The sequence below is a fragment of the Urtica dioica genome, chromosome 11 (genome assembly GCF_054948205.1).
Source record: "Urtica dioica subsp. dioica isolate 48M chromosome 11, U.dioica_male_clone48M_v1_H2, whole genome shotgun sequence".
Taxonomy (NCBI): Eukaryota; Viridiplantae; Streptophyta; class Magnoliopsida; order Rosales; family Urticaceae; genus Urtica; species Urtica dioica.
This window is the reverse complement of record NC_142766.1, coordinates 11625091-11633923: the sequence shown is the minus strand read 5'-3', so window position 1 is coordinate 11633923 and position 8833 is coordinate 11625091. Positions and strand designations below refer to the sequence as shown.

The window sequence follows — 8833 nt, the reverse complement described above, 5'->3', positions numbered from 1 at the left end:
ATCTAAAACTGAGTAAAAAAATAAAATTCAAAAGGACACTCGTCTCCAACTACCTGCACATGTAAATATCATAATATAAAATTAAAATTACTACCCTAATGATCATAATAAACCATACAACAATTGAATTTGTGTGTTACCTTTATAGATCACATAATCAAGTTATAGTAGCAGTATGAGTTGATATATGAGAAGTTTGTTCTTCTATGACAACTTGACCATCATGTGTTAATAATAGTGACATAAATTTGTTTTAATATATATTTATTTTTAATTAAAAAAAATCGGTTAAATATCCGATATCCAGATTTTCCCAAAATCAAATCCGATATCCGGTCCAGTGTGTATATTTCTACGATATAAAGAAAATTAACGTAGATAAATAATTTTTGAAGATAAATAATGTAGAAGGATAATAACGCAAAAGAATAGCGATTAATAAATTACCATGGGTAATTAACTAAAAGTTTCAATTCATTGACCATATTGAAATTATAATATTTCAATATGACTAATTTGCTAGAGTGTCCTTAAAAATAACAATTAAAAAAAATTATTGATATTTTTCAAAAATTAAAAATAAAATTTCACCTATCTAGAAGTCCTTATGCAACACACTAATATTGCTTTTTATTAAAAAAATTATTTCTAGTAATATTGGGGCACCGCTCAAAAGCTAGTTGAGGTAAGAAAAAGTGGTCACATGCCTCGGTAACCAAGTCATAATTATATGATTGACACGTTATTACACATATATACTCTCTGCAACAGAGAATAAAACATTGTATTTTGCGTTTTTTTTTTATAGGTGTAACAACTTGACTGATCTACCATTATAATCAAACCAAAAACTGTATGATCTAAAAGTACAATGCCGGCTTGCGATGTTTCTTGACTTTTGATGCCATCACAGGTGAGTGGTGACCGATGAAGCAATACAGCAATTTTATAACAACGATATATGAACGTAATCAGTGAAATAGACAATAAAATTGAATTTTAATTAACTTAAAGTACACGGCATATTTCTTTTGGATGATGCTAAATAGACAAAAGCTGGGTGAATACATTTATTCTCTCTCTCTCTCTCTCTCTCTCTCTCTCTCTCTCTCTCTCTCTCTCTCTCTCTCTCTAACTCAGAATAAAATGTATATATAAAACAGATATTTTATGGAATAGGACATGTACGGTCAGAGCTAAATCACGAGTGATAATGATTGACCAATGGATTCAAATTTAACTTACCAAGTTTTTAATCTGGAAACTAAAACAAGTTATAAAACAATAACAAGCCAGTGTTGCTTTGTCTATGTACTTGAAAGTTGGAAGGGATTAAAAGGAGAGCCGACGGAAATAGGCAGAAATTTATTTAGTATTGTCATTAGAAGGAAAAAGAATCAAAACTTGAGATTGCCAATTATTATTCTGTGATACATTTTAATGAATGAAGTTCAGAACTTTCTTCCGCTGAATTCTCCTAAAATTTAAGGATAACACTCAAGTTCAAGCAAAAATGAGGGACTACCAAAAAAGGGCAAAAAGCCAAACATGTAAATTCCTAGATATGGTCTACAATTGAACCGAATAAATAAAAAAATAAATAAAAAACCACGGCTTGGGGGCTGGAGCACTAAGCATTTTTAGTTAGGAGGGAGAGAAGCATCTGATGACCTCTCTTTCGTCTTTCCCATCGAAGACGTGGCTTTGTTATTCGAAATCTTGGACGCGGCGTTGACACACGGTTCCATTTGTTCACCGCTGCAACATAGACCGTCTCCATTTTCGTAAGTATCAATGGCAACTGAAGCTTCGTGTTTCTTAGTAACGCAAATCCATGTTCTTTCAGACTCCTCGACGCCATCACCCGATGCTACAGGAATATGCCAAGACCCTTTCACCGACTCCTATAACAGATTTCGGCAACGGAAATGATGAGACGCAATATATGATATAACTTTTTTTTTTGCGGACAGTTGCATTTTTTTTATGGAATCGGAAGCTCTCGATACCATAACAACAAAGATTAAAATATGTATTAGGTCGGCTTAGTAGCCAGATCTCGAGCTTGTTATCTGTGCTAATGTCAAACTATAGTTCTTCTTACGTGAACCAAGGCTCGATGATATGAACTCAAGCCAAAAGGGTATTCTTGAATTAGAGTAGGTCAAAATCTTCACCCACTTCACTGAGATCAAACCAAGGCTTGAAATTTTTGTACGGAAACGAAATATAATACAAGCATGGATTAATACTAAGACGGGCTACTAAGCGACATTGTTAGGAATTTAGATATTAAGAATATAGTAATACATACATTGTTGGTGGATATAGAATACTTAAAAATTAGCCTACAAATAAAGGATTACTACAGAATTGCGATAGAGAGATGCAATGATGAAAATTGCATAAGATTAAGGCTCTATTTGGAACCCAGGAAATTCTATGTTGTGTTCTTGAAATCATGGAAAATAAGAGGGAAAGAAGGGGCAAAGTGAGAAAATAAACACAAACGCGGGTCCCAAATATAACAAGCTCTATTTGGATCTCGAGCTTGTTATCTGTGCTAATGTCAGACTATAGTTCTTCTTACGTGAACCAAGGCTCGATGATATGAACTCAAGCCAAAAGGGTATTCTTGAATTAGAGTAGGTCAAAATCTTCACCCACTTCACTGAGATCAAACCAAGGCTTGAAATTTTTGTACGGAAACTAAATATAATACAAGCATGGATTAATACTAAGACGGGCTACTAAGCGACATTGTTAGGAATTTAGATATTAAGAATATAGTAATACATACATTGTTGGTGGATATAGAATACTTAAAAATTAGCCTACAAATAAAGGATTACTACAGAATTGCGATAGAGAGATGCAATGATGAAAATTGCATAAGATTAAGGCTCTATTTGGAACCCAGGAAATTCTATGTTGTGGTTTTGAAATCATGGAAAATAAGAGGGAAAGAAGGGGCAAAGTGAGAAAATAAACACAAACGCGGGCCCCACATGTATAAATCTGGACGGATTCCACTTTCTACCCAACTTTCCATAAAAATATAATACTCATTAGTTATACATTTTCCATCTTACTTTCCCTCCAATTTTTTTTCCCTTCTATTTTCCCTCCATCCAAACGACACAAGAAAAATATTAGGGATTCCATTTTCTTTTCCCTCCAATTTTCCGGGTTCTAAACGGAGCATAGAGGGAGGAAGAAATTCCTTAGAGAGATCATTGACCTCTCCCATATCCGATATCAATCTTTGTAATCTTTTTTTTTTTTTAATTATAAACTCAGTATATAAAAATATACCAGTTTGTAAAAAATTAGTATTAGAATGGTACAATTCTGATCGGCGATGATTAAGATGGTCATCAAAGGCTAGAAACCTTCGGGATTTCATAAATGAAGAGCGCAGGAATTCGACCAAAAGCTTGATCAAATCTTGAAGTTGTGCAAAGGATGGCCAACTCCGTTGGCTGCATAGTTTTAAAAGGCGTTTTCAAGGCGCGCCTAAAGGCACGCCTTGAGGCGAGGCGGTCAGAAAAAGCCTCAAGGATTAAGCCTGGAAAAAAAAAGTCAACTTGCGCCTTTTGGTTTTTAGGCGTGCGCCTTGTGCGTACGCTCTGAAAATTTTCGCCCAAAAACGCATGAAATAGGGCAGTTTTTTTTTTTTTTTTTAGGCCCAATTTAAAAGTTTGGGCTTTTTCTGAGCCATTTTTGTTTTTTTTTTTAAGTAAAAGATTAATAAACGTAAATTAGAGTTTTTTTTAACACATAACCTGAATCGTAAGTCTAAAACTAGTATTTCAGGGTTTTCGTTATCTGATATAGATTAGTCTAAAACAGGTCTAAAATGTAGATTAGGGGTTTTTTGGGTTTTCATTGTTAAACTAGTATATGAAGGTTAAAACTAAGCATTATCAATCTAAATTTATTTTGGGATGATTCCAGATTTATACAAAAAAATTAATTTATGCCTATCTTTTGAGGCTTACGCCTCAATACGCCTTGAGGCTTATGCCTTGCCTCAAAAACAGAAATCGCCTCTATTACCGTTTACGCCTTTTAAAACCATGGTTGGCTGGTCAAAGAAGACGAAGGAGCATAACAATCGACAACGTTTTAGAGCATATCGGGCTTGTAGAATTGAACGACCATAAGAGAGAAGGCAGTGGAGGGTAAGAGAAGATCGGCGACATCTCCGGCACAATCGACCGAAGGAGTCGCCAGTCCAATGATGTGAGGCTCGAATGAGACATGTTTGTCTTCTAGTCTTTCTCCGATGCCTCGCACGCCCCAGTCAATGCAAGGGTTGTGAAGCCGTGGCAACAAGGCACACACGGAAAAGAAGACGTGCCGTGTGCCTAGCAGGGCCGGGATTTTGGGCACTCTTATTTTCAGCTGTAGGGATTTTAATTAAGCTATTAGGATTTCTAATATTTTGATTCGCCGTGTACGGACGCTCTTGGAAATTTTACGGAGTCATCAGCTCTTTCTGAAGCGCTAGTTTGGGTGGTTGGAAGTTACTCGAAATGGGCTTGTCATCGATCACTTAGTTTGTCGATCATAAGAATATTTTGGCAATTACTCAAAAGGCGAAAGTTCATAGCCCCACCCCTGACAAGCCCATTGCGGCAATATAACTGAAGTTGGGATGACAAAACCAAGACATCGTTTCAGACTTTGTAGACGGCTGTTCGGAATCTCGGGTTCTCGGCCTCCCAAAACATGGCCAGCACATCGCCAGCTGTAGCAGGAAGTTGGCCAATCGCCACCATAAACTCCCGGCTACGTTTGACGACCTCGCAGCAACTACACTGGACAAACAAGCTCCTCAGGTTCGAATTCAGCGTGGATTACCGAGCGGGGGTTCTCCAGGCTATTCGAGGACATCCTGTAGGAAATTGACGCTGACGAGACCTTGCGCTCGCTTCGGGATTGTATCGCTTGGGGCGAGGTGTAGCTATTGGTCAGAGTCCGCGATGGCCTCATCCTCTACAACGATAGACCATACTAGCTGCGTATGTCTCCATACATGTCGACAACCATCACGAAGGAATTCAGAAGACGATGGAGAGGATTTGGTGTGATTTACAAGTGAGCGTGGAAATATACCGCACAAGAGTTCGTCCATCAGTTCGTGGTGCTAGCGCAACAAATGAGACTCTTCAGCCAGCAAGTCTACTACAACTAATGCCCATTCCGACGGCTGTATGCTTCGACATCTTGATGGACTCCGTTGAAGCACTTCCCAAGGTATCGCAAAAATATGTTATTCTCAGAGTGGCCGCTTCTCGTAGTATGCGCACTTCATACCAGTAAGTCTTCCGAATACGCTTTCTCAGACGGCCAAACCGAGATCATAAACCAACCCCTCGAGATGTACTTGTGACCTATGGCATGGAAGGAACCGCACAAGTGGCTAGCCCGGCTACCATGAGTGTAGTATTGCTACAACACTTCATCTCACAGAGCACCCAAGGTCAAGGCCACGCCATACTAACTCATGTACGGGCGCCAGTAAAGAAAATCTAGCATCGTCGCGGTGGACAACGCAATTGGGGGTCATACGAAATTTCTCAAGCAAGGAGGCGAGAGCACGTTCGGCCCAGGCTCAAAAACGAATGAAGGCAACTTACGATGGAAAGCATCACTCGGTCGAGTTTGCAGTGGGTTATTTTCGTGTGGCTCAAACTCCATCCCTACCGACAAATGACAATCGTGCGTCTAGCCTTCACGAAGCTTTAACCAAAATTTTATGGGCCACTCAAGAAGGTAGTGGAATTCACAATGTTTTCCATGTCCCACTCACAAAGGCACATCGAGAGGACATCCCAATGAACGTGACTGAGCTCCCTTCAGTCCACGATGGTCGCACTCGCGCGGTGTTAACACTCATTCGAGGTGGGGTCATGGGAAGCGGAAGGCTCTCGTCCAATGACATGCAAATTTGCCTGAAAATGCAACTTCGGAGAAGCTGTGGACGTTTGTCAAGGCGTACTTGGGTTTCGAGCTTGAGGACAAACGAGACGGAGGAGGGGAGTAATGTTGCGAACCCTGCTGCAGATGCTTACTTAGGTAAGAAGTTCCAACGCAAGGGTCGTGAAGGCTGTGGCAATGAGGCGCACGACGGGCAGAGTGGCTGGGAATTTGGGCGTACTTTTATTTTCAGCTATTAGGATTTTGATTAGTTTAGTTACGCAATTTGAATTCCTAATCCTAATAGGATTGGGTGACCTACCGATAACTAGGTATTTTCTGTGAATAAAGAAGGCATCTTTTAATTCATTTAAATGGGATATCTATCAGAAGAGGAGAGATTAGGTGTGTGAAAGAGAAGCACTACGGCTCCAGTTTTGACAAGATCACAATCCCGGGTCATAACAGTTTATTTGTGGGCAATATGGATTTTTGATGATATACGAGAAGATGGTCCAATGCAACCACCAGTTTGTCCTTTTGGGGGCCGGATAAGTTAGGGGCTTCGATACTGAGAATAGTATACTAATATACATTCTTAGGGGTTATATATAAAATATTTAATAGATAGTCAGCCTATAAATAAATAAGAGGATTAGTAGAGGATAGCATTGATGAAATTTGTGTGAGAGATTTAGTGGGAGGAAGAAATTTCTTAGGTCCGGCTTTGTAATCGGCACGGACCTCTTGAATGTCCGATATTTCATTTCATTTTCCCATTAGTACAAAATACATTGGTTCATATCATATCAGATCTAACACTGAGCAGAATTGGTTATCGGATCTAACCTGGATGACTGAAGAATACGGTGTTGGCATCTGAAGCTGGAGATTGCCTTTCACAAAAGTATACTTAACCTACACATCATGAAAAAAAAAAAAAAAAAAAAAAAAAAAAAAAAAACACGAATAGCAAATCAATTGTGGCATATTGACTTTGTAGCGGAATGGAAAGAATGACGATAAGTACATGGTGCCTCTCTTTCCACTTGAGAAAGAAGCTGCTTCCAAGGAGCTCGAAGATATGGTCACGCATCTCGTCGTTGGTCACAAGCAAGCACTTGAGTTTCACAGTGGCATACAGCCAATACCTAAATTAACAAGAAAATCTCATTCAATCAAGTATAAAATCAAAAGACTCGCATCTTAAAAAAAAAAAAAAAAAAACAGCTCTTACCAATCGTCGTTTGAACCGCTGGGTGTTGTGTAAAGAATGCCTTTTTCCAACCACTCCTCGACTACCTTCCTCGTGGAAGGATTCTCCAAAAGCGCTCGAGAACGCTTGTTGTGCAACACCACGAGCGGCCATTTCTTCCCGCTTCTCTCGTACAACTCTTTCACCACCGCCTCCAACTGCAACACTTCAAATCTTACAACAGTCATTAAAATGAGCAAACCCGAAACTCACTTAGCCCGATGATGGGAAAAGCTCACGAGACCTGAGTCACACTGAAGCCACCGTCGGCGAAATTCTGCTGATAGAGCCCCACATTTGCCCCGTCGACTATGGCTTCATAATCGGCATGTTGATCCACCCACTCCTGCAATTGCCACGGTAAAGGCTTTTTAGATCGGATAATCAATAGAATGAAAGCAGCAAACTTTTTTGGCGGAAGTTAAACCTGGAATTCGGCGAAACAGGACTTGGACTCCCTGGAAGTGGCGAGGGAAGCCAGTGAGCGAGCAAAGCGGTCGGTATCTTCATCGTCGATGTCGACGCAAGCGAGCTCGTGGCCACAGGAGCCGCAGAGGGCGGAGATGGGATCGACACGGCATCTTTTGACGGCCCAATAGTCTCTCACCTCGCCGCAGCCGGACTTGAGGAACCAAGCCTCGATGATCTCGGCGGTGGCGGTGCCGACGCAGCCCACGGCGGCTCTGAGCTTATGGAGGTACTCGTAGACCTGCTCTCCCCTCCCGCACTCGGAGCTCACCCTGAGGAGCGCCGCGAGCTCCGGCTCCTCCGGCTCGACGCCGGCAGCCGCCATGTGGCGCTCGACCTCGAAGGCGGCGTCGGCGTCGCGGCCGTCCACGAAGCCGAAGAGCGCGGGGCCGAAGGTGCGGAGGCGCGGCGCGGCGAGGGACTTGGCGAGGGAGAAGGCGCGGCGGGGGTCGGAGTCGGCGGCGGCGAGGCGGGCGGCGGAGAGGACGGAGGCCTCGTTGGGGACGACGCCGGCGGAGGGCATGAGGGAGAAGATGCGGAGGCCGTGGGTTAGGGCTTCGGCGCGGAGGCCGGGGTCGGAGGCGGCGGCGGAGGACGCGCAGATGTGGAGGAGCGCGTTGAAGTGGTGGAGGGCCAGGCGGGGGGTTTTGGCCGCCGCGGCGGAGTCGAAGAGAGCCACGGCGCCGAGGAGGTCGTTCGCCTTCGTCACCACGTTCAGCTTCGCCTGGAACTGAGCCTCCGGCGTTTCGCTCTTCTTCCTCCTCTTCGCCGCCGGAGTTCCCATCTCACTCGCCCCAAATTACGTTTTGATATTCTCTCTTCTCGACTTGGACTCTTACTATCCCAATTTAATCTTACTATTCATTTCTTTTCTTTTTCTAAATTTACGCTCGTATTTCTATTAAAATTATGATTTTGGCCTTTGTTTTTTCCGTCATTAAATGGTAAGTGCCCGTTTTTTATGATTAGTTCAAATCATTTTAAGAAAGCGGGAAACAAAAACTAAACAAATGTTAAACCAAGAATTATCATACAAATATTAAAAGAGAGATGAATCAATATTAAATGCATGGTTCATATTAAAAAAAATAGAAAAATAATTATGGAAATTGTTTTCCCTTAAAAAAAAAAAAAAAAAAAAAAGGAACGATGGAAATATTTTACCTTTTGGAGGACAAACTATAC

The 8833-nt window shown here is 41.5% G+C and overlaps 1 protein-coding gene across 1 annotated transcript; it reads right to left on the bottom strand.

Annotated features, from left to right (window-relative positions):
- Positions 1-1388: 1388 nt before the first annotated feature.
- On the bottom strand, positions 1389-8519 carry LOC149381238 (proteinaceous RNase P 2-like). Its single transcript, XM_089602107.1, has 6 exons — positions 7608-8519; positions 7425-7526; positions 7163-7338; positions 6956-7076; positions 6775-6843; positions 1389-1904 (listed from the first exon to the last, which is right to left on the bottom strand). Exons 1-6 carry the CDS (start codon positions 8430-8432, stop codon positions 1641-1643), a joined length of 1557 nt encoding a protein of 518 aa, XP_089458233.1. The 5' UTR covers positions 8433-8519; the 3' UTR covers positions 1389-1640.
- Between the last annotated feature and the right edge of the window lie 314 nt (positions 8520-8833).

Bases quoted from the DNA above. Each gene is read 5' to 3' on its own strand.
- LOC149381238 (XM_089602107.1), bottom strand. From the start codon at position 8,432: ATGGGAACTCCGGCGGCGAAGAGGAGGAAGAAGAGCGAAACGCCGGAG. The intron at 6,844-6,955 runs GTACTTATCGTC...CATGATGTGTAG, and splicing joins AGTGGAAAGAGAGGCACCAT to GTTAAGTATACTTTTGTGAA. The intron at 1,905-6,774 runs GTTAGATCCGAT...AATCTGTTATAG, and splicing joins CGTATTCTTCAGTCATCCAG to GAGTCGGTGAAAGGGTCTTG.